This window comes from Bombyx mandarina, chromosome 16 (assembly GCF_030267445.1).
Source record: "Bombyx mandarina strain Sakado chromosome 16, ASM3026744v2".
NCBI lineage: Eukaryota > Metazoa > Arthropoda > Insecta > Lepidoptera > Bombycidae > Bombyx > Bombyx mandarina.
The window spans coordinates 6239734-6264778 of record NC_143222.1 but is presented as its reverse complement, the minus strand read 5'-3'; the positions used below and the strand labels follow the sequence as shown (position 1 = coordinate 6264778).

The following is a 25045-nucleotide window of genomic DNA, read 5'->3' as shown; positions in this document are numbered from 1 at the left end:
TTCATAGACACAAGTCACTGAGTTACTTATCAAATCTTCCTAGTGGGTCGCGATTCCGATTCAGTGGTAGATTCAGCGGAACATTGTTCTCGCTAGGGCAAACTAGGTGTTAGCAAACTCTCTCAAGCCGAGCTCCGTGAGCTGGCCCACAAATTAGGCGAATCTGGAATAGCTATTAGATAGGTAAAAAGCATCGAATTAGCCGCTTTAACACACTTCAAACTAGAATGCGCGATTGCTTCTCGGCTGAAATAGGCAGCATGGCGGTACCAACCTATAGGTCTGCATATAGGTCTATCCTATAGGTATTTTTTAGCTTGTAACGTAAAGTCCCCAATTACTTTCTCGAAATGTTTGTACATTTGTCTTTGTCATTTGTCTTTTGTAAGACATGTTTTCAAAGACATGAAAAGAAAACAACTAGAACAGAGGAGACGTGCACTGATGTTACAATGTTTTATTAAAATAATAATAGTTTTTTTTTATTGTTTACATGGGTGGACGAGGTCATAGCCCACTTGGTGTTAAGTGGAGTGTGGAGTGTGTTAAGTGGAGTGGTCTGAAGTTGCTGGAGCTCATAGACATTTACAACGTAAATGCGCCACACATCTTGAATTTAAAAATTTTTTTTAATTGCCCTTTTAGGCAGACGAGCATACGGCCCACCTGATGGTGAGTGGTTACCGTCGCCCATGGACCTCAGCAATGCCAGGGGCAGAGTCAGGCCGCTGCCTATCGCTTAATACTCCCCACAAGCCTCTTTTAAAGAAGGACATGTCATAGCGCTCGGGAAACACCGTGGAGGGGAGCTCATTCCATAGCCGGCTGGTACGTGGCAATAATATAAGTATATAAGTTCTAAGGCCTCAGTATAGTTACAACGGCTGCCCCACCCTTCAAGCCGAAACGGATGGTGGTACTAACCCGTGCGGAATCACAAGAAGTCCTACCACCAGTAATTACGCAAATTATAATTTTGCAGGTTTGATTTTTTATAACACGGTGTTATTCCTTCACCGTGGAAGTCGATCGTAAACGTTTGTTAAGTACGTATTTCAATAGAAAAATTGCGGTAGTCTAACACCGTTGCATCGCTAAATACGACTGCACCAGACGTCTTATTCATTGGGCCACGACTACTTCCTTCGATGGTTTTTTTTTTTATAATATTAAAAGGTACTATATTAAAATTTACTGCAGTAAGTATAGTATAGTAACAGTATAGTAAGAGATAAAGCGGCTCTATAGATTTATAAGTATTTGTTCGTATAACTTTAAAAAAAAAACAGATAATTAGGTATGTTTTCGAATGGAGCAGACTGAAAACATCTACTTGTAGAGCACAAACAAACAAAAGCATAACCGTGACCTTTGTTCAGCGATTCTCTTTGATAAACATCATCCGTTGTCCTTACATTTTTATTTAATATTTAATATTTAACTGATAAATTTATATCTAAAAATGTAGTTGTTTTTGAATAAACAGTTACTGTAGAATAAATCTTATGAATGTGTGCAATGACGATATTAATTTTTCTTATATTATGATTATAATCTTCATTTTTATCATGTTACGAATACAAGATTGATTTAATTCAAAATTCACACAGAAAAGCGCTTTTCACATTGATATTGATTTTTTCTCCGTTACACAGTACGATCGCGACAGAATCATACAAAAACGTGGCAGAACCTAATCAATTGTATAATATATACCTATCAGCTGGCATATAATGAAGGTTTTGTACATATCTATGTACGAAGGATAGCTACGACATTCGGGTTGGCGGCGGCAGCTTATCACTTGCGTGTAGCAGCTCACTGCGCGCGGCGCGACATCGATTTTTCCACGAACGTACCAATTTCGGACTCTTTTCTCGCATTACGACCGCGTTTTAAAATTAAAAACAATTTAATACAACGTGCTAAAATACCATCGATGACGGTGTGAAATGTGATAATTTCCCGGGTAAATAATGCGCCACTCCCCGTGGGCAGAAAAGAATAATGGCCGCCCAAAATAAAGGCAAGTCAACGTGAATTTTTTTGCTTTTACGATTTTTTAATGTTAGTAATTTGTTACTGTAAATTTCCCGTGTCGCAAAAGCATTAACTGTGTGAAGGTCATCGTTTCATGCTAATGTAAGTGGTGTTCGTTTTGCATTAGTATCGGTTTGACATGATAACAGGCTGGGCTGTGTGGGCGAAAATCGGCCATGTGAGTTATGTTTGCAATCGTGTTTTTGTGGCGCTGAATGATAAGGGTTGATTCCTTAGTTATTCTCAACAGTGCTTTTAAGTCATTTATAATAACTGCAATGTGTAGGTACAATTGAATGTGCTTTATGAATTATACCTAAAGTACACGGCTAAGCCGATATGGCATCTTCATAAATTTATATTTTCTTCTTTTTTTTCTTCAATATAATTTTGAAAGCTAGAAAATACTATGCATACTTGCATGCATTTTCTTCGAAGCTGATAATTTTATTTCCATTTTTGTATGTTTTTCAATACGAACAAACAATAAACAATCAAAATATCACAGTAAATAAGTACAAATAGTTTAATCGACAAATGTGTTTATTTTAGTCAGTAAGGTAAGGTAAATTTACGATTTTAAAATGACGGATACGCAGATATTAACAAAAACTATGTAGCAAAAACTATGTAGTTGCAATTCATCGTCTTATTGTTCGCCTGCGATTTCTAACGATTAACGAACTCATCCTACGTGCTGTAGGGGACATGAAGATAGCAACTTATAGCGGAACAATGTCTTCAATAGGTTGCATGTTTTCATGATATACTTCGATGTTTGATGAATGATTGTATTTATTTAATGTTGACGTTGGGCAGACGTGCCCTTGATCCTTGTAATACTTTTTAGGCTTATTAAAGTTATTTAATAAAGTATGAAAAGCCGAAAGTCCCGTTAGCCTCCTCCCAGCTCCATTATGTGTCAGTTCGATTAAAAATATGTAAAGCCCTTCAAGGCGTCACTGTGACAGAACAAATCAGATATGAGTGGAATTGAGATTCTTACTTAGCTTTGATTACCCAATATTATATACCTTCAAATTAGAAATCTCTCGATATTGAACGCCTTTTTATTTTTATTGCCCTTGTAGGCAGACGAGCATACGGCCCACTTAATGGTGAGTGGTTACTGTCGCTTATGGACATCAGCAATGCCAGGGGCAGAGTCAAGCTGCTGCCTGCCGTTAAGTACACTCCACAAGCCTCGTTTGGCGAAGGATACCGTTTGCATGCAGTTGTATATGTATCATATTTATGTATAGATTGATATAATGTTTTTTTTGTGGTTTTATTTTTATTGAACTTTAGAATTTTTAAGGTAAAAATAAGGTAACATTGTAGAGATTGAGAATAAAAAATATTCACGAAGCCGCATAGAAAACGATTTTTATAAGTATCGACTCATTATTATTTAAATACTAACTTAGACTTTAAGATACCAACTTTAGACTTATCAATATGCATTATTATTTTATTGTTTTTGGTAATTATTCTTATTGGTAAATCGATGTTTACCGGCTAGGATGAGATAACAGGGCATAAATGCTACAAATTTAGTCCCTATCAAAAAATAGGATTTTTTTTAAATTTGCGATTCTGAATGCTTACGACGAAATTTAAAAGAAAGGAAAAGAAAATACCTGAAATTTTCTGTTCTTAAATTTATACAACGATGAAAGAAATTGATGCTTAATTAAATGAAAACAGTAAGATAAGCGGTCAAATTATTTATGGTAATTGGTATTTTGTGTCCGTATTGGTCGATACCACTTGTGCCAAATGCTGCCACAAAGCAATCTCGTTTTTTTCCTACCTATTATACCGCTAATAATAAATGATAATGATAGCGAATGACGACCACGACCGCTCTGACAAAAGTGATACGACAAAGGAGAGATTATATCTACCGCTGGTAGGTTAAGGTACTATTCCATTATACTCTGGCTTGTAGGTAAGCTCAGAAGCCCGATCTGAGAGAGTTTTTCCAAGATTGCGCAAAAACTACTACCGAATCGGAAACGCGCTACCGGATCGGAATCGCAATCTCATTCATTCGTTTTTCTTCAAAGCAAAGAAATAAATAAAGCGTGCTTTGTGAGCGAGTTTGTATTCACCGTTGGTAGCACGTTTCAGATGTTTTAAATTATTGAATTTGAACCGATTTTTTTATCTGCAGATTAAACTTAGATACGACTAGCCGTACTCGCCCGCTTCGCTGGGCGTTCAAAATTAAAACTATTATTTATCGTCATTATTATTAGGGAGTCCAATACTCATATAAATATTAGCCTAATGATTAAGTACATGTATTTTCTACATGGATACCAAGTTTCAAGTCAATCGGAGGCATGGTTCAGTAGTTATAACGGAACATCCGTAAAAACCACTGTAGATTTATACATTAGTATAGATATCTAAGAATACATTTTCACTCTCAACTATTTTTACCTCAAGATTAATCTAGGCTTAGCATTGGCACAAATCACCGAGACACCGCTTAAGAACTTTGATGTTACCCAAGATAGGAAATTCGGAGAGTTCACTGAATCGATTCTATATAGTCAAATCAGTTTAGCTTAGTTCGAAAAGCTACAAAATGATAGGTATTTTTTCATCAACTCAAAACGTTATCTTATAGCGATAATTATTATGATTTTTATACATGAATATCATTATTTACCACTTTGTTATTTAACTACTAAATAAGTTTTGTTTGATTTTCTTATTACTAGTATTAGATGGCATCAGATACATCAGGTACCTTCTTAAAACATCATGGAGGACACCGTGGATAATACAGACTCGAATGGCGCTTGCTAAAACGAGCGTATAAGGAGCACGTCGCAATCCGATGATGCAATTTATTTGTACCTCGTCCTTATTTTATTATTCGAGTCTACCCTACTGTGTGCAAGTGTTGAGGGGGTGTGTTGGAGTTTGAATATAAATGTAATATAATGGCAGGCAACACTTGACACATGATTACAGATTTCGAATATTAGAATTATTTTAAATGTTTAAAAAACAGACGATTGTCTTTTCGTAAAAAAAAGTCAGTACTTCTCATCTAGACACGGTCAAAGAAACATGTAAGAGTTTTATAAAAAATATAAAGATAATTTTATAATGGAGTAACAGTGTTCAAACTATCTGCAATATAATTATAATGAAGCAGTGTGTTTTTAAATAGCCCCTCATCACCTACAGAACCCAATCTCCTCAAATTTAACCGTCCAACACCTACCAACACTTAAACTGCAACTTATACTCACCAATGTCATAAACCTTCACATTGTTTTGACAATTAAAATAAGATCTCTTCAATAATATGTATGAGAACTGCTTGTTTAACGAATGAACATAATATTACACAAATAATAATAAATTTATGCGTGGTTTCAACATATATTTTAAATAACAAAATAATAAATAAATAAGCAAAACAAATACTAAATAAGCAGTTTGTTATGTAACACAGTCTAAGCGTTCTAAGAAGTAATAAATTCCGTATTCTAAAGTTCTCCGGGCTCAGTCCGGTTTGAGAGAGAGAGAGAGAGAGTATTCTTTATTGTACACCAAAAAACAAATAAACAGTGCGATACATTAAAAACATAAAAGTACAATTGGCGGTCTTATCGCTAAGAGCGATCTCTTCCAGACAACCATCAGGTGGACAAGAATCATTTGGAAACGAACTACGCGCGGTGTACCATTCCAGTGAAATACATATACACATACATACACATATACATATACACATACATATCTCCGTAAATATACATACAATTAATACAAAGTATTATAATATAATAATAATTATTAAAAATAAAAAATAAATAAAAATTAAATAAAAATTAAATTTAAATTGAAAAGTGAAAAGAAAAGAAAAGTTTGAAAAGTGGGGACGTTAAAACAATGGAATTAAGACTTCCACCTTGTATCTAGATGTGAGTGACGGCATTCACATGTCTATATGCAACCGGAAACGGACAGACTTAGATCTAATGCATAGATCTAATCTTATTACACTCACTTGAGTGAATACTGGTATTGATTAACCACAATAAGGACAAGTTTTTCTCTACCAAGTACACCCAGAATAATAAATTCCCATTTATATGTATAAAATAGTTCATCCATACTACCGAGAACCACTGCGTTTATCCACAGCGCCCATTTAGAGGATCTTTTCTACCACATACCCTCCTGCTTTGGAATGAATTCCCCCCAACGGTGTTACAGGGTGCTATGACATGTCTTTCTTGCGTGTCATGACATGTCATAAGTACTTAGGCTATTTGGCTCTGACCCAGGTATTGCTGATGTCCATTAGCGACAGTAACCACTCCCTATCAGGTGGATATTATGCTCGTTTGGCTAAAAGGGCATTAAAAATAATTTAAAATTCTGCCGACTTGCTTTCAAACTTTGTTACAATCGTGTGATGATTTACCGTCGATAGCAAAACAAAAGGTAGATAAGGTCATGTTGTCATCGTGTTTTTTTGGTTGTAAAAGTTTCTGAATAGAAAGGAAAGTAAAATTACTAGTCTAATATTTTTCACAATTACAAAAAAAAGCATTACATACTTTTGGACAAAATGCTTCTGGCAACATTAATTTGTCTCACATTACCGAGCATTCAACGAGGTACATGTCTAAAGCACTTTCGTCTCATGCTCAGTGTTCACACAATGCGTGTCACTGTTCGAAGTTGAAGATAACGGATCGAAAGCTTCTACCCGATTTTAAGATAGATATTTAATATGTCTAACATTAGTATCGTATGAGTATCATATAGTATCATACGCTAATATCATGTGAGTCTTATATTTCTTTTGGTTTTGGTTTAATTACGATGGCACCTTTTTTGTGAGAATTTTATGGTTTCCTAGCTAGGACAGTTTTCATTTAGATTTTATTTTGTTGTTATTTAATTTGAATTGAATTTTGAATTTGAATTTGAAGCCTCTTAGCGATAAGACCGCCAATGGTACTTTTTTTGTATTTAATGTATCGCACTGTTTATTTGTTTTTGGTGTACAATAAAGAATACTCTCTCTCTGTCTCTAATAGCCTTGAGAGGCTATGTCAGCGTTACGGGACGAATAGGTGAGCTCACGAGCTCAAACCTGGCGAAGTTGCTAACACTGACCCTAGCTTGAGCAGTGCTTCGCAGAATCTACCACCGGATCGGAAACGCGACCCACTGTAAAAGATCCGGCGAGAAACTCAGTGGGCTTCATTTCGAGTTGTACATATTATTGTATCGAACTCGATCGATTCGACTTTTGGTACTCTCAAGAGTTTCCAGTTCTTATAAAAACGCAAAGACATTGTGTCTAATCATTGGAGGCTAAGAGGCTATTCCAACTATTCACGGATCGGTTTTCATTTTAAGGAATTACTGTCACCATGGGAAATTTGACAATTTTTTTTAAAAAAATCGTTGGTTTCAGTTCTAGCTGTTCAAAATTACAAATTAATTTTTGTATCTTAAATTAAATTTGAACTGATTTTTGTTTTTTTTTTAAAGTGATTTGTAACTGTCTTGAGATGGTTGGTTTCTTTTTTAACTAAAAATTCATGGACAGGAGAAATAAACGTGTCATCAATCGGACACATTTTGGAAGTAGACGTCATGCTTATTGATTGGGTGTTCGTATCAGGAATGGCGATTTTAATTTCTCATGCGCATTTCGCAGGCGTGTATCGTCGTATGAAAATATTTCGTCCTTTAGGTAAAAACAGAGAAAGGGATTTCGGACTCAATTTCTGACAGCAGTCAGTATCTTTGTTAAATATATTTTGCATTTAGGGTTTTGGTTGACTCAGTCTTGTCTCGTGTAGTGTGCGATTTACGGTACCCGTAATATAAAAGAAAAACTCAGCTTGTGGCCGTGCATCGTGTTAATTTATGTTTATCTTTTATAATAAATATTATTTAATGTCTACAAACATTGCTACCCACTTCAAATCCGGAATTATAAATTACGTACGATATTTTAGTTGAATAAAAATGTATCTGAGTATCTATCTGTATTTTGATATTAGCAATCCTACGATCCGGGCGAGATATTATTGATTTACGGAGTCGCTATACTTGGGCGCACACAAAGTATTGTTTCAGGTCAGTGTTTTTCTAGAACGTATCCCATTTTCAGTGTTATTTGCGTTCCTTTCGTAAATACAATTACTAATATCTGTAGATTTTCGATACTAGAGTAGAGATAAAATAAAGAAATAACGTTTGTGAACGAAAGTGTTTACTATTTAGCGAAAAAAAAAAACAAATAGTCTATTGTTTTTATGACGGAAAGTTTGATTCGAACATAAAATACAAAACCATTGTTTGTACATTAAATCGAGTTTAATAAATCATTTGATTAGATATGAAAATTATTTCTAGCTGGTTATAAGGAGGTTTCTAATCGTAGCGTTTTTATTTTTAACAATTAAATAATCGTCAACTTTTTAGTATTTATTCGAATGTTTTCGTCAGTTAAAACACAAATATAATTGCATAAATTTTAATTGCCGACGATGAATGAATAACATCTATACTCTATACTAATATTATAAAGAGGAAAGATTTGTTTGTTTGTTTGTTTCGAATAGGCTCCGAAACTACTGGACCGATTTGAAAAAATCTTTTTCCATTAGAAGCCGACATTGTCCCTGATGAACATAGGCTACTTTTTTTATTTATTTATTTATTTTTTGGTTTCATGTGTCTTTTAATGTTTCCGAAGCGAAGCGAGGGCGGGTCGCTAGTATTACAATAAAAACAAACCCCCGATTTTTTTTACTTGCGTAATTACTAAGCATTGGAGACATAGATATTTAGTTTCAATATGCCTTAAGACTCTGGAAACCACTTCACGACATGGGGCCATGAGCTCATTCAACCATTTAAGCAATAAAAAATACATGTTTCCATATTCAGTAACACTTTTGCTTTGTGGTCAATGATCCTAATGAATAAATTTCGTAAATGCTTAGGACACTCAGAAATCTTTTTGGTTATTTTTTATGATTGAACTTCCGGAACGAATTCCAGAGTCCGACATTATAAAGCATTAATAATCTCTGAAAACGCACTGTGGACGAGTTAAGAGGTTCCATGTGGTAGGGTTGAATTCTGCTTCGTTAGCCGATTGTTGGATGGTAAAAAGGTCATCATTTCAAACAACTTCTTATTGCCCTTCTAATGGACCACACATTACAGAACCAAAATCTCTTACGCCTAGAAATTCCAAAAAATCCTTCTGTACCTTCGTAATCAATGACTCAATACTAAATGTGAGTCCATATGTCTATCAAAACGCATAAACAGCAGCAAACGTGGTCTACTCGAAGTGGCACAGTGAAAAACTAATGCCTCTTCTGAAATGGGCCTGCTATTTCACAGCAGAGCCACATTAGATACTGACTAAAGCCACGTTCTCCACTTCTAGAAGCATGGTACAAGTATTTACCTCCGGAAAATAAAAAAGTTACCAATGATTTATAATATGAAGTACACGCAACTTGGTAGGACGTCTTGTGAGTCCGCACGGGTAGGTACCACCACCGTGCCTATTTCTGCCTTGAAGCAGTAATGCGTTTCACTTTGAAGGGTGGGGCAGCCGTTGTACTCTAAAAACTGAGACCTTAACTCACGTTTTAAGGTGGGTGTCGGTATTTACGTTGTAGATGTCTATGAGTTTCGGTAACCACTTAACACCGATAAGTAAGCTCATCCACCCCCATCTAAGAAATAAAAAACAAAACTTTAATGTAACAGTAATTGCGTCTCGCCAAAATTATATGGTTTTGACGTAGACTCTGAAATATAAGGCCCATTACGTGATTGATAGGCTTAAGTACTGCGGTGTAGCGGTTGTGAGCCATTCACGGCAATTTCTCGTGAAAATGCTCACCCGACCGCTTGGTGCTCGTTCGGAGGCGATTAATCTTTTTTTTTGCTACGCTTAGGTTAAAGTGACTGAAGGTTTTTATAACAATGTGTACATTTGAAATAGCTTCGTATGAGAGTTAATTTTGATAATTTTTATTTTACTTATTTTTGTAGGGGGATTCTAGTTTGAGGCCCATGTGAACCTAGAGAATTTGGTATTAGTGGTTTCTGAACATAGATAACGGAAACTTGAAGCTGGAATGTCGCTACTCAGAGCTTTGATTAGCTCTGTAAATTGCCTACTAGTACATAACCATCAACCATCAGATAAATTAACTCTGTTAATACCAGATGTCTGGTAACGCAGCTAATGGTTTTCCTTCGAAAATAATTTAATCTTAAAATTTAATTAATTATTATTCCAGTCATTACTGAGAACAAATACTTTGAAGGTTTCAGTGAGTTGGTGGCAAGGAAAATTGCTTTCACAGGAGACTTAATGAAAAAGTTTCACGAAAATGTCGTTATCAACAAACAGCCGGAAATAAATTAACGACTGGTTCACATTTATAGAATATAATTATTTTAGGATACACCTCAATTCTTACGATTTTTTTGAATTAATTGGCTTACATCGATTTGTCTGTCAAAATTGATTTACATATGTTCCGTGACTAGCTACAGTTCTAGTCATAGATTATACACTTAATATGTTCTAGTCGCCCGTGAATAGCATCACTGTTGGCTCACACCTCATCAGTTTATCTGTCAAAGCCATCTTCTAAAACGTATCATAGATAATACACATAATATTTAAAAATATATAAACGACTAAAGAAGATTAGGTTGCATCTTCTTCTTGTCACGTGCAATTGAATAGCTGGAGTTAATTTTATTCGCAACTACCAAACTTGGAGTCAAGTTCTATTGATTCAAATATTCAAATATTGCCTGAAGGTAGATGTTGGAAGGACAAAGTTTGGTATGAGTGTGATATAAGGGCTATAATATAGGGAAGTTTTTGTATGGGAGCACGTACCTACCTACACAGCTCCACATCTATGAGAGTTGGTCACTAACAGTGGCACGATATGTAACTGAGAATCTGAAAGAAAACGTAATGCTGTTTTTTCCATTTCATAGGCGCCTGTTCTATGATCGTAGTAGTCGTGTACCTTCGAGACGTTGAAATCAAATTTCTAGGGAGGTCATCAGGTCATCAGGCACGCCCGGGTCATGTCCAATAAAGTATTTATGAAATTCAGTGTAGAACACTTAGGTAGCAAATCTTACCCACGTTTTTTTATTAGTTTTTTATTACTTAGTTGGTTTTTTTTTATTGCTAGATGGGTGGACGAGCTCATAGTCCACCTGCTGTTAAGTGATTACTGGAGCCCATAGGCATCTACAACGTAAATGCGCCATCCACCTTGAGATGTAAGCTCTAAGGTCTCAGTATACAACAGCTGCCCCATCCTTCAAACCGAAACGCATTACTGCTTCACGGCAGAAATAAGCAGGGTGGTGGTACCTACCCGTGCGGACTCACAAGAGGTCTTACCACCAGATGATAAATAGCTTTTCTGAAGATGTACAAATAAAAAGATAGGTAAAAATAATTATCTCCCGTACTTTTGTCTTACTGTTAGGTTATTTGATCATTTATTTTTTCGACGTTTTTAATTTTGTAATTAACGGATAATAAAGAAATAAAGTGAATGCACTTCTATGAGTTCCTCTATTTATTGTAAGTTTGTCCACAAGTGTAGTTCAAGGTAAAGAGATTATTAAAAATACATATTTAATGCTCTATGCAAAACAAAGTCAATACAAATGTCAATAAACTATTCAGTGACAGATGGATGATGAGATATTCTGTGTTTGGGATTAATTGAAACAGATTTTTGCGTATTTTGGATTAAGAAAAAAATATTCTCGTCATTATTCCAAGGCAACTTGTTACAGTTGACAACGATTCCGACGAGATGCCGGCAGCTAATGCCCCCACGGACCCTGACACAGAGCAGAAAGAACGACTTATAGCGGCTGTGAAGAAGGAAGTCAAGCAGCTGATGGAAGAGGTAAGGCTTATGTTTATACTTTTTTCAAATGGATCGCTCGTAAATCGAAATCAGAAACTAAAATTAGGCTCTTAATTTTGTAAAATCCCTTTGCTTCCGGATTCACGTTCAGAATTTATTTGTAATAATGCAATAGTTATAGTATTATTTTTCTAATCTATCTTCTTTATAAGTATAATACATATCTATACTTAATATTATAAAGAGGAAAGATTTGTTTGTTTATTTGTATTAAATAGGCTCTGAAACTACTGAACCGATTTGAAAAATTCTTTCACTGCTTGGAATCTACACTACTCCCATTATGACATAGGCTATAATCTTTTTTGAAAAAAAAATAGGAATGCTTACTAAAACTCCAATAATGTAACCCAATGTGTAAAAAAAATACCTAAAATATTCTTTACATCGCATGCCCTGCGAAAAACTATTGATGTTAGAATAAAACAATGTACTACGACTTTGTAGAACACATTATTATTAACAAAAAGTGTCGCGACAGCATATGTCTAACTATTATAGTTATGACGCAATAAGTGTTCTTTTATTTAAAAAAATAAAACAACGTCAAATATCGTTGAAATTTTTGTTAAAAACCCGAGCGGAGCCGGAGCGGGCCGCTAGTTATATCAATAAAATGAATGTGGGTATGATTTGTCTTTTTCTTCAAAAGTTTGTCACAACATTTTAGATGTCGTTTGTTAAATCAGATATTTATTTAGCTTACGTAGCCATGCGACCTAAGTTTCTTAATATTAAAAAATTATACTTCTGTTAATTACTCTTGAACGTTTACTGTAGTTGATGGGCTTATGTAATTTTATAGTGCCTTGTTGCTTCACAATACTGTTAGAGCATGCGAGGCATAAAGCTTGTGAGTCTTAAGCTTATTGGTTTTAGGGGGTCTGGAGAGCGAAGTTAGCTGTGATTTGAAAGTATAGATATCAGGAATGTATTTATTTTATCTATAAATTCGGAAAAAACATTTTTTTAGGTTCGGTAGCTGTAAATAATTTCTCTAGCTATCTAGTTTATATGTCAATTAGAAATACTAGGCATCGGCCATTTGACACCATTCAGAAAAGACCGTTCGGATTATCGGTAATGGTGTTCTCTGGGATCGTTTAGAATCTCTGGGTCTACGGAAGAACTTCAGTTCTCTTTGTATTTTGTTCCATGGTGAGTGCTCTGAGGAAGTTCGACATGACCTCTCATCTCCTTTTTACCATTGTTCCTCCGGCCAATGAAGCAAGGTTCATCCATATTATCCGGGACCGCTGTTGACATTGACAGTGCGTTTCCAATAATTTTTCCTTGCCAAGCCCACAAAATACATTGATGTATGTTATAAATATTCTGGATCGCCTTTCATATTCTCGTAATATTTTTGAGAGATAATACGATTCGGAAAGGTTACTGCATAAAATAACTTATTATTGATTCGACACATACAATTTTCAGAGTTAATGAAATGCAATCTACATTCATTATTACAGTGAAATGTAATGGAATACTTCCATTATTCGAGAACATATAATTTTTCGCTGGTTTTTTTGTTTGTTTTAAAGAGTAACATTTTTAAGGAGAACCCTCTGAGAATTCGATATTGTTCGAATATCATTAAAACAAAAGGCCGGTCGTAGTCAGTTTATTTACATCTTTTTTTTTTAATCAAATTAAATTTGGTTTTCAGGTTCAAGTGTATTTATTTCCTGTGTTTCCCGCATCAATGAAACGGGAGGAAATGCCGGGGCTTTTGATTAGAAAAAAAACTTCTTTTGCTCTGTTGCCAGGCAAAGCCATTTCCAATTCTCATTGACGTCCACGTAGAGCCGTCTTTTTTATTTTATTTTAATGCATAGATGGGTGGACGAGCTCACAGCCCACCTAGTGTTAAGTGGTCATCGAAGCCCATAGACATCTACAACGTAAATGCCGGCACCCACCTTGAGATATGAGTTCTAAGGTTTCAATATAGTTGCAGCGGCTGCCCCACCCTTCAAACCGAAACGCATTAATGCTTCATGGTTGAAATAGGCAGGGTGGTGGTACCTACCCGTGCGGACTCACAAGAGGCCTTACCACCAGTAATTACGCAAATTATAATTTAGCGGGTTTTTTTTTATTACACGATGTTATTCCTTCACCGCGGACGTTAATCGTGTACATTTGTTAAGTAGGTACTTATTTCATTAGAAAAATTGGTACCCGCCTTCGGGATTCGAGCATCGTTGCATCGTTAGATACGAATGCACCGGACGTCTTATCATTTAGATACGATTACTTTCAAAATGTCTGCGATCTTTGTTTCATCTACTCGGCTATTACATCAACTCATCCCATGGACTTCATCACATCATGAATACCTTTGATGATAAATAGGTTTTATTCGTTAAGTAAAGAAAAACATTTATTACTTTTATTAAGTAGTTTTAATAAAGTCATGTATGTACAATGAAGGAGGAATCATGATCATAACAGATATGGTGTCTTTGAACTTCAGAGACGACTCGATACCAAAGGTGTTGGATAAGTAAATATTAAAGTAATAATAACTGTGTTTTCCCATCAAACAGGCTGTTACGAGGAAATTTGTCCATGAAGACAGTGGTGGAGTGACAACGTTGTGTGGCGCCGTTGAAGCGTGCCTGGGTCAAGGGTTGCGACGAAGAGCTCTCGGTCTATTTAAGACCAGTTCAACGACAGCTTTGCTGCACAAAATTGCAAAGGTAATGTTAATGTTTTGAATTGCTTAACTTTTGTTGTGTAGAAGACACGCCTATTTTGATACATTTAACATAATAAAAGTCTAACATCAGTTTACAAGTTACAGTTAGATTTCCAATCGTTCCAATCATTCTCTCTGAAGATCCCAACAAGAATATACTGGTGTGGCATAATTTGTCACGTACTTTACAGGTTGTTAAAAGCTTTTTTTTTTAAAGGCGCGGTATTGTAATTTTTTTAATAATTACATTATTAAAAAAAAATATTACTAATTTAAATTATATCGCTTGAGTAAATAATTCTAAAATTAAATATTCGATTTTCACGAATACACTGACTGTACAGTTAAGTAAATTATAATCTATTACATACATGAAATAAAGAATACCTAAGTACTGAAGTAGGACGTAGCGAGGAACGTCACATGTGATCGCGATCCTCAGCAGTGAGGGAACGATATAGAAAAAAGTACTAGCGTACTTAATGTTTATGCTGGTGATATTGTGAAATACCTTACTGATGGTAAAATCTTACTGGTGGTAGGACCTCTTGTGAGTCCACGCGGGTGGGTACCACCACCCTGCCTATTTCTGCCGTGAAGCAGTAATGCGTTTCGGTTTGAAGGGTGGGGCAGCCGTTGTAACTATACTTGAGACCTTAGAACTTATATCTCAAGGTGGGTGGCGCATTTACATTGTGGATGTATATAAGCTCCAGTAACCACTTAACATCAGGTGGGCTGTGAGCTCGTCCACCCAACAAAGTAATAAAAAAAAACTCTGAGATGAATAGGTACCATCGTCCTTATTTCTTACAGCTAAACAAAACAGCTAAAAAGCTTAGGTAGGAAAAAAATATCCATGTGTTTCGATTTGAAGGATTGTCCGGTCGCCATTTAGTATAATTAAAACTGCGTTGTCGCTCTCCATAGCGAGTAACGGTTCGAATAGGAGCCAGTCACCGTCGACGCCCTAGACAAATTTGTGCGGATCCACTCGAACCGCTTCTGTTAGACATTTTTAGCTCGTAACGCAAGGATCAAGCAACACATAGGGTACCCTACTCGTCGAAATCACCGAAGCCTTGAAATTTAACGTATAGTATCAGCCCGCTGAGTGTCTCGCCGCATCCTCTCAGCCTGTCGCGATTTCGATCTGGTATTGGATACATTTGCGAAGCAGCTGCCCCTGAATGGTCTGATCTCCTTTGGGAATGCTCATACAGCCGTTAGCAAACCTTTCCCACCTGACCGAGCCTTTGAGTTCATCCACCCATAGTGGCGAAGTTAGAAATTTCTTTTGGTCCACCAATTATTTTTCCATACCAAAAAGTCTTCGTACCTCAAATAAGTGAGTAGTGGCATTCATGTTGCGCAGGTTGGTTGCTAATCTATACTAATATATAAATCTACAGTGGTTTTTCCGGGTGTTCCTTTATAACTACTGAACCATGCATCCGATTGACTTGAAACTTGTTTCCATGTAGAAAATACATGTACTTAATGGATAGGCTAATATTTATATGAGAGTTGGACTCCCTACACCAGTTGCGGTGGTGGCGTTAATGATGAGAATCTTTGTGGGGGTGAGAAATGATAATGTTAATTTTAAATGCCCAGCGAAGCGGACGGGTACAGCTAGTCATTCATATATGTATATATTATATAGTGCTCTATATACATTACTGAAGATATAAGTATAAGTAAATAGATGTAAGTAAGTAAGAGATAACAAATTCTCTGAAATTTTGTATCTCAATTCAGTCGACTAAGGTTTCATTACAACGTAACAAATCGAAAGACTCGAATGAACGCAAATTGAGTTATTTAATTTACTTCGCACGATTTTTTCTTTCTGCGACTGAAATAAAATAAAAATGTTTGCAATAAAATTGATTTTCAGAAAGAAATTATTTTGAAAGTCGTGGGAGTGAAAACAATTTATTATCATAAAGCTTTCTTGAATTCTTTGAGAGTTCAATAACTGTTTACTGAAAGTAAGCTATTTTTCTTGGATTTCGAATAGTAAAAACAGTTTTTATTAAGTTGCGTCTAGACTAATTGTGAGACTAACTATTTTATTGTATTAAAGAAAGCTCTACAAAGAGAACATATCGTGTTTTGTATTTAAATTGTGCCTGAGATTTTGGATTATTTCATATTTTCTATCTATACTAATATTATAAAGAGGAAAGATTTGTTTGTTTGTTTGTTTCGAATAGGCTCCGAAACTACTGGACCGATTTGAAAAATTCTTTTTCCATTAGAAGCTGTCATTGTTCCTGATGAACATAGGCTACTTTTTTTAATTTTGTTTTTATTTATTTTTTTTGGTTTCATGTGTGTTTTAATGTTTCGAAGCGAAGCGAGGGCGGGTCGCTAGTATCTGATATTTATATGTAGAAATCAATAATTGTGTATGTGTTTATGATCTATGCGTTCGTTGTTCAATTCTCTTGGAATTTTGTATAATTGTTGGCATTTTAGACGACGATTTTGCACTGGTACTAAATAGTTTTAACAAATGTTACATTTAGCTAATATTATGTCGGAGCATAGCTAGGATTCAGTAGTTAATTCTAAAAAATTCAAGAGTTCCTATTCAGATGTGACATAGTTAGGATGTGTGTTTTATAACGACCAGTATCTATTTTGACTAGTGGTCCCGCAGTAGTCGAAATTCGACTATATTTAATTGAAATTGTAAGCTTGTACACTATTATGATTCTATTTTCAAAGACTATTTCGTAAATGACAAATTTCGCCAAGACTACACTATAGAAAAATATTCATAAAGACAAACAATATTTAATCTATTCTCAGTTTGACCACAGACGTCAAGAACAAAAGTTTGACAATAATGCATGTATGCATGTGTGTGTAATGTTTTCTTTAATGATTTAATGTATCTTTTAGGCATTATTTAAAAAAAATATTAGCTATTATACTTCTCCCCTATATTCTCTATAAGTGTGGATAATTTCGTACTCCTCCGTACGCGCAATTTTCGTAAAAGGGGATACAAAGTTTTTGCTTCACGTATTAATAATATATTTTGATAGTGGATAGTTGTTGAATCTCATCAAAGTATGTGCCATTAATATAAGTCGGTTCCGAGAATTGTATGATGTTGGAATTTAAGTTGATTTGGTCCTTCAGACCATCACATTAGAATGTCTAGAATTTATATCCCAAACAAAAAAAAAAAATATTTGTATGTTTATAATAAAATTTTGATGGAACTTTTCAGAGTAAGATGTGGAATAAAAAAAAATCAAAATGAAAAAAAATTTTACTTTAAAATTAGAATGTGTTTTTCGACTTTGTTTGCAAGAAGGAGTGTTGTTACATCACACTGGTAAATAAATACGAATCGAATACATAAACCTTTGTCAACCAAATATATTACACAATATGTGGAGTATCGATTTTGTGTAACGAACTCGCGCCTGTGTACTTGGCCCGTATGCTGTTTACCTCGTTACCGACCGTACCTATCGCGTCAGACATATTTCGATGTGAAAGTGTACGCGATCACACTTTAATATTGATAAAGTCATAAGATACCGCACAATTTATTTAAAGGTTATACATATAACTAAATGGAATGGTTATATGTAACATGTAACATTTTCATCATTATCCTGCTCTTCTCCCAGTCACCTGGGGTCGTCGCAACATGTTTTCTCCTTCCATAGTCCTCTATCATATAAAATTTCTTCACTCACTCCCCTCTTACACATATCGTCTTTCACGCAATCCATCCATTTCTCCTTAGGTCTACCTCTTCCTCTATAACACTCTCTTACCAACCTCATTTTCATTTCGTCTCATCGCATGTCCATACCATCCGCACTTTTCAGCTTCTCTGTCGCAGGTGCCACTTTCAGACTTCCTCCAACACATTTTATATCGTAATATTACATGTAACAGCTTACTGTAGTAAATAAAAAAAAACTGGGTAGAATACTCATATTCATAATTTTATGACCACAATGTCAGTAATGTACAGTGCTCGACAATAAAATAAATATTACACATCGACCTTTAGAAAGAGACAATCGGTTAGTTTCGGCTTCGTAGAGCATTATCTCTGTCGCACACTACGTATGTGACGTTTGCGACAGAAATAACACTCGATTGGGAGAAAAAAAAAAGCTTACTCAGTATTTTGTATTTTACTTATTAATTTTTGAAGCGATTTATTGAAACGTCTGGCCTATCGTACGTCGATGTATACTATAGCAGAAAATATCTATGAAATGCTAAGTTGAAAGTTTGAATTCAAACGACGCGTGAATGTGTAGAACACAAATAAAAACTTGAACGTGTGTTCCTCTTTAATTCTTTTAGCATCGGTTGGAAATGTATCTAAAATTTATAGATAGGAAATAGTTTTTTGTTATTAAACTTTAGTAATTGAAGAATTATTGAGAAGTGGGATATATTGGCTGCTTAGAGTAAATTATGGAAAGTTTTTTTTTTTTTTGCTTAGATGGTTGAACGAGCTCACAGCCCACCTGGTGTTAAGTGGTTACTGGAGCCCATTGACATCCGTTAGGCCATGAGGACTACAAAATTATTTTATTTGTTATTTGCATTGAATTCTTAAATCTGAACCTATACTATTCATATCAATAGCTCACATATTTGTTGTAATAATACAGACCGACGATTTCGCCTTTGTAGTTCTACAGAGACACTAGCGTCGATTTTGATGAAAAATAACTCAATGTTGTTGGCTAGTTCTTAAGTGGATTCCATTGATTAAAACAATTTCTGATCAATCTCTGTTTATTAGCTTAGTAATTAAATAAAAAAAAACATAGGCGTACATGGCCCAATTGATGTTACGTGACTACAAGAGGAAATAGACATCACTATGTGAAAGCTAACGCACTTATTGATATGAGGTTAAAGTCTAATATTGTAAAACAGATGTCCAACCCTTGAATCCTGTTTATTATACGTATGCGTTTTTGTTATTATGCGTATAATTGCTCGCGGTGGAATAGAAGCGGAATAGAGATGTGTGTATGCTCCCAATATGTCAACTACCGATATAAAAAAAGACGTTCATATCGACAATCGAATTAGTCAATGATTCGAATAATTAAAAAAAAAAAAATTAAAAAAAACTAACAAAATACGCTTTTATAGAAAATTTAACTAAAAAATAGAAAATAATTTTTAATAAATTTGAATTACAAATAGTATAAGAAAAAATGATTTTATTTAAAAAAAAAAGCATTGGGTGCATGGTATCAGTAGTTATAAATATTTTATGAACAAATATGAGTAGAAGGGTTATTTTGATAATATCCTGAAAAGCACCCCACGCTTTTTTACAATAAAACAGCTCGTAGAATCTCGTAGCTTTCAACTCCACGAGACCCTCGCGTACATGTTACAGGCAAAGCCATAAATGCGCTTAGTTGTAATAATGATCGATTGGCATTGTAATCTGTGGAAAGAATAGTCACTTTAACCGGTTATTGCTAATTAATTTACATTAAAATTTTCTACTAGCAACGTGTAAACATCAGTGTTAATATATCGTGTAGGGTACAATAAAGCCTTAATGGTATAGTCTCGTAGCTTTCAACTCCATGAGGATCTCGCGTACATGTTACAGGCGAAGCCATAAATGCGCTTTTGGGATTGTAATCTGTGGAAAGAATAGTCACTTTAAAAGGTTAAGACTAATTAATTTACATTAAAATTTTCTACTAGCAATGTGTAAACATCAGTGTTAATATATCGTGTAGGGTACAATAAAGTCTTAATGGAAGAGTCTCGTAGCTTTCAACTCCATGAGGATCTCGCGTACATGTTACAGGCGAAGCCATAAATGCGCTTTTGGGATTGTAATCTGTGGAAAGAATAGTCACTTTAACCGGTTATTGCTAATTAATTTACATTAAAATTTTCTACTAGCAACGTGTAAACATCAGTGTTAATATATCGTGTAGGGTACAATAAAGTCTTAATGGAAGAGTCTCGTAGCTTTCAACTCCATGAGGATCTCGCGTACATGTTACAGGCGAAGCCATAAATGCGCTTTTGGGATTGTAATCTGTGGAAAGAATAGTCACTTTAACCGGTTATTGCTAATTAATTTACATTAAAATTTTCTACTAGCAACGTGTAAACATCAGTGTTAATATATCGTGTAGGGTACAATAAAGTCTTAATGGAAGAGTCTCGTAGCTTTCAACTCCATGAGGATCTCGCGTACATGTTACAGGCGAAGCCATAAATGCGCTTTTGGGATTGTAATCTGTGGAAAGAATAGTCACTTTAACCGGTTATTGCTAATTAATTTACATTAAAATTTTCTACTAGCAACGTGTAAACATCAGTGTTAATATGACTCGTGTTGGGTACAATAAAGCCTTAATGGAATAGTCTCGTAGCTTTCAACTCAATGAGAATCTCGCGTACATGTTACAGGCGAAGCCATAAATGCGCTTTTGGGATTGTAATCTGTGGAAAGAATAGTCACTTTAAAAGGTTATGACTAATTAATTTACATTAAAATTTTCTACTAGCAACGTGTAAACATCAGTGTTAATATGACTCGTGTTGGGTACAATAAAGCCTTAATGGAATAGTCTCGTAGCTTTCAACTCAATGAGAATCTCGCGTACATGTTACAGGCGAAGCCATAAATGCGCTTTTGGGATTGTAATCTGTGGAAAGAATAGTCACTTTAAAAGGTTATGACTAATTAATTTACATTAAAATTTTCTACTAGCAACGTGTAAACATCAGTGTTAATATGACTCGTGTTGGGTACAATAAAGCCTTAATGGAATAGTCTCGTAGCTTTCAACTCAATGAGAATCTCGCGTACATGTTACAGGCAAAGCCATAAATGCGCTTAGTAGTAATAATAACCGATTGGCATTGTAATATATGGAGAGAATAGTCACTTTAAACGGATATTGCTAATTAATTTGACGCATTTGAATATACAAGTTGTAATCGTGTCAGTCGTAAAATCTATTAATTTGATTCGAGTATGTAAAAAAATTTAATTCAATTCTTAGAACGTCACTCATTAATTTTTTAGAATGACCGTTAAAAGAGATAACCGAATAAATTTAATGTTGATGATTAATATTATTATTAGTATCTATAATTAGTAATTAATACGTGAAGCAAAAACTTTGTATCCCTTTTTATGAAAATTGCGCGGACGGAAGAGTATAAAATTTTCCACACTTATAGAGAATATAGAGAAGAAGTGCACAATGCTAATTTTTTTTAAAAATAATGTATAAAATATACATTAAATCAATAAAGAAAACATTACACACACTACATACCATGTATTTGACGCACACACGCATGCATACTATTTATTGTCAAGCTTTTGTTCTTGACGTCTGTTGTCAAATTGAGAATAGATTAAATATTTTTTGTCTTTGTTAATATTTTTTATAGTGTAGTCTTGGCGAAATTTGTGATTATAGAAGTATAAAATACAATCATAATAGTGTACAAACTTACAATTCCAATTAATTATAGTCGAATTTCGACTACTGCGGGATCTTTAGTAATTAGTAATCGTTACTACTGTTCATACAATTAGAGTAGCCGCAACATACATATCGATATAATGCACTGTTTATGGTACTTTGGTTGTTTGCGCCTATTTGATATTGAAGCAAACGTGTTATAGCGTATTGCTTGAGTGCTATTTTAATTAAAAACGTTTTAACGTTAATTGAATGTTGCGGTTTAATATCGATGTTTAATATTGAATTGGAAATCTCTAGTGCTTTGTTGATGTGTTATGTACGATAAGTACAAAACACGCCTTTAATCAAATATCCAAATCAACTTTAGAATTCAATAAATGTTTAGATTATAATCTTTTATGTTTTAATTCGTGCATTATTATTTTTTAATTACGTAATTGTTCACTGTAATTCACTTGTACGTAATTCCACGACGAAGGACAAATCTATCTATCTATATAAGTATATATAAAAATGAATTGTTATTCGTTAGTCTCGCTAAAGCTCGAGAGCGGCTGGACCGATTTGGCTCATATAGATTTGGTCTTGAATTATTTGTGGGAGTCCAGAGAAGGTTTAAAAGTTAGATAAATATGAAAATTCTCGGAATTAAATAAAAATAATAATTTTGTTTTCCATTTGACGTGTCCTTCGTCGGACGGATTTCTTTTGTTTGTTTTAAGTTTATTTTATACAAAAGTTTAGGTCTTTTATTTATCGATTGAGGCACTACGAAGTCTGCCGGGTCAGCTAGTAATGTATATAAAAATGAAATAAGCAATAAGAATAAAATTTGCGTAACTACTGGTGGTAAAAGGTACTGTGAGCTCAAACGGGTAAATACCATAATCCTATCTATTCCTATCGCGATGCAGTCATGCGTTACGGCTTAATGGGTAGGATAGCCACTATATAATTAATATGTGAATTCGACCTCATGTCTCAAGGTGGGCATTTGTGACTTTCATAGCCTATAGTGACGGCTTCAAATCGGTTAAAGAGAACGACTTTCCAGCCACCAAGGATACTGGTCAAACAAATTTACGTTTTGAAGCTGTCATTTACTAAATCGTGTTTTTATAGTGGAATCGAATCCTGGTGATAGGACCTCTTGTGAGTCCGCACGGGTAGGTACCACCACCCTGCCTATTTCTGCCGTGAAGCAGTAATGCATTTCAGTTGAAAGGGTGGGGCAGCCGTTGTAACTATACTGTAAGACCTTAGAACTTTTATCTCAAGGTGGGTGGCACATTTGCGTCATAGATGTCTATGGACTCCAGTTACCACTTAGCCTAAGGTGGGCTGTGAGCTCGTCCACTCATCTAAGCAATAAAAAAAAAAAATAGACTGCCATGCACAACGATCACAAAAATATTTAAACCTCATAATTTAAATGAAGAAGAAGAGCCGAATGTTAAATGAATTTCTCGTGTTAATTAATTATGCCGCTCATATCCTAAAAACAGAATTTAAGCGGAATGTAGCCTTTATAACGCCGTACTCAGTATAAAGTACTTCGTGTATCATTCGTTTGTGTGAAGTTTAACCATGGCAATTCTGGCTTTGAAGAGTTTTTTCCCTTTGAAGACCGCTCTCTGTTCTGTGAGCCAGAACACAAAAAGTAATTTCATGAGGTTTCTCGTATTTTGTTTGGTTTTCTTACGCCATTTCAGATTTCTACCTTATTTTATTTTGAATATGTTTTGTAGGATTGGCCAAACGTTTTATTTTATCAATACTGTTATTGTGCCCATGACATATGTATATGATAGCGATCTATAAAAATTATAGGTACTTTGTAATGATGGTAGGACCTTTTGGGTTTGATTGGGGTGGACCACACGTCTGGTGGCAATGTTGATCGGGGTAATCTCTATACCCCGCCTAGGTTCTGACTTAGGGAGTAAAGGACGTTTGAGCGAGAGTGCAGGGAAGTCGTTTAGTGGGTAGGGTCCTAAATCCCATCCCATAGGCCCGCGGTCCGCGCTCTGCATTTGCGTCCCGTCTCGCATACCGTGCGCGCTTCCAAAGTGTGAGAACCCCGTAAGAGGTTCGACCCCTAGACCAAAAATAGGGGTTTTTGGGTCACTATACTTAAAACTATATACTATAAACTATCACTATACTTAAGAGCTTTCTGTCTAAGGAAATCGCACCAGAGCAAGCCGGTTTTGTGAGAGGAAGGGGTACGCGGGAGCAGATATTCATCGTTCGCCAGATAATAGAAAAAGCACGAGAGTTCAATAAGCCTACATATATCTGCTTTGTTGATTTTTCGAAGGCATTCGACTCTGAAATGGCCTAGGCTGTGGAGTGTTTTGCTGGACATGGGTACACCGAAGCACTTGGTCCATCTTCTCAGACGTCTTTATGAGGATGGGACTGCGTCGGTGCGGACGGATGACGTTTTATCTAAAGACTTCCATCCCAGCGCAGGGGTCCGCCAAGGACGCATAATGTCACCGCTCTTGTTTAATGCTTACACGGAACTTATAATGCGCATTACCCTTGAGGACTGGGCTGACGGTGTTGTAATTGGCGGATGCAAGATAGTGAATTTACGCTATGCAGATGATACGACCTTGTTTGCGTCTGAAGCTCGGCGTATGGAAAAACTACTTCTCAAAATGGAGCGCGTAAGTCAAGAGTTCGGATTGAGACTTAATCGCAGTAAGAGCAAAATGATGATTGTAGACCGAGCCAATAACAACTTGCAAGACATTACTCAGATTGCGAACTGCGAGGTCGTCCAATCCTACATATATCTTGGAATC

At 35.3% G+C, this 25045-nt stretch overlaps 1 protein-coding gene across 6 annotated transcripts in view; it reads left to right on the top strand.

Moving 5' to 3' along the window:
* The first annotated feature begins 1755 nt into the window (after positions 1-1755).
* Positions 1756-25045, top strand: part of LOC114246823 (small G protein signaling modulator 2) — a 59449-nt gene continuing 36159 nt past the window's right edge. Inside the window, exons 1-3 of one of the 6 annotated variants that reach the window (XM_089733514.1) lie at positions 1756-2026; positions 11905-12020; positions 14597-14749. In XM_089733514.1, the coding sequence (XP_089589640.1) occupies positions 2008-2026; positions 11905-12020; positions 14597-14749 (288 nt within the window). In that variant the 5' untranslated portion in view covers positions 1756-2007. Of the gene's footprint in view, positions 2143-2168; positions 2219-11904; positions 12021-14596; positions 14750-25045 lie in introns of those variants that run through there. The other 5 variants (XM_089733513.1, XM_089733518.1, XM_089733519.1 and 2 more) reach the window with 5 other exon arrangements.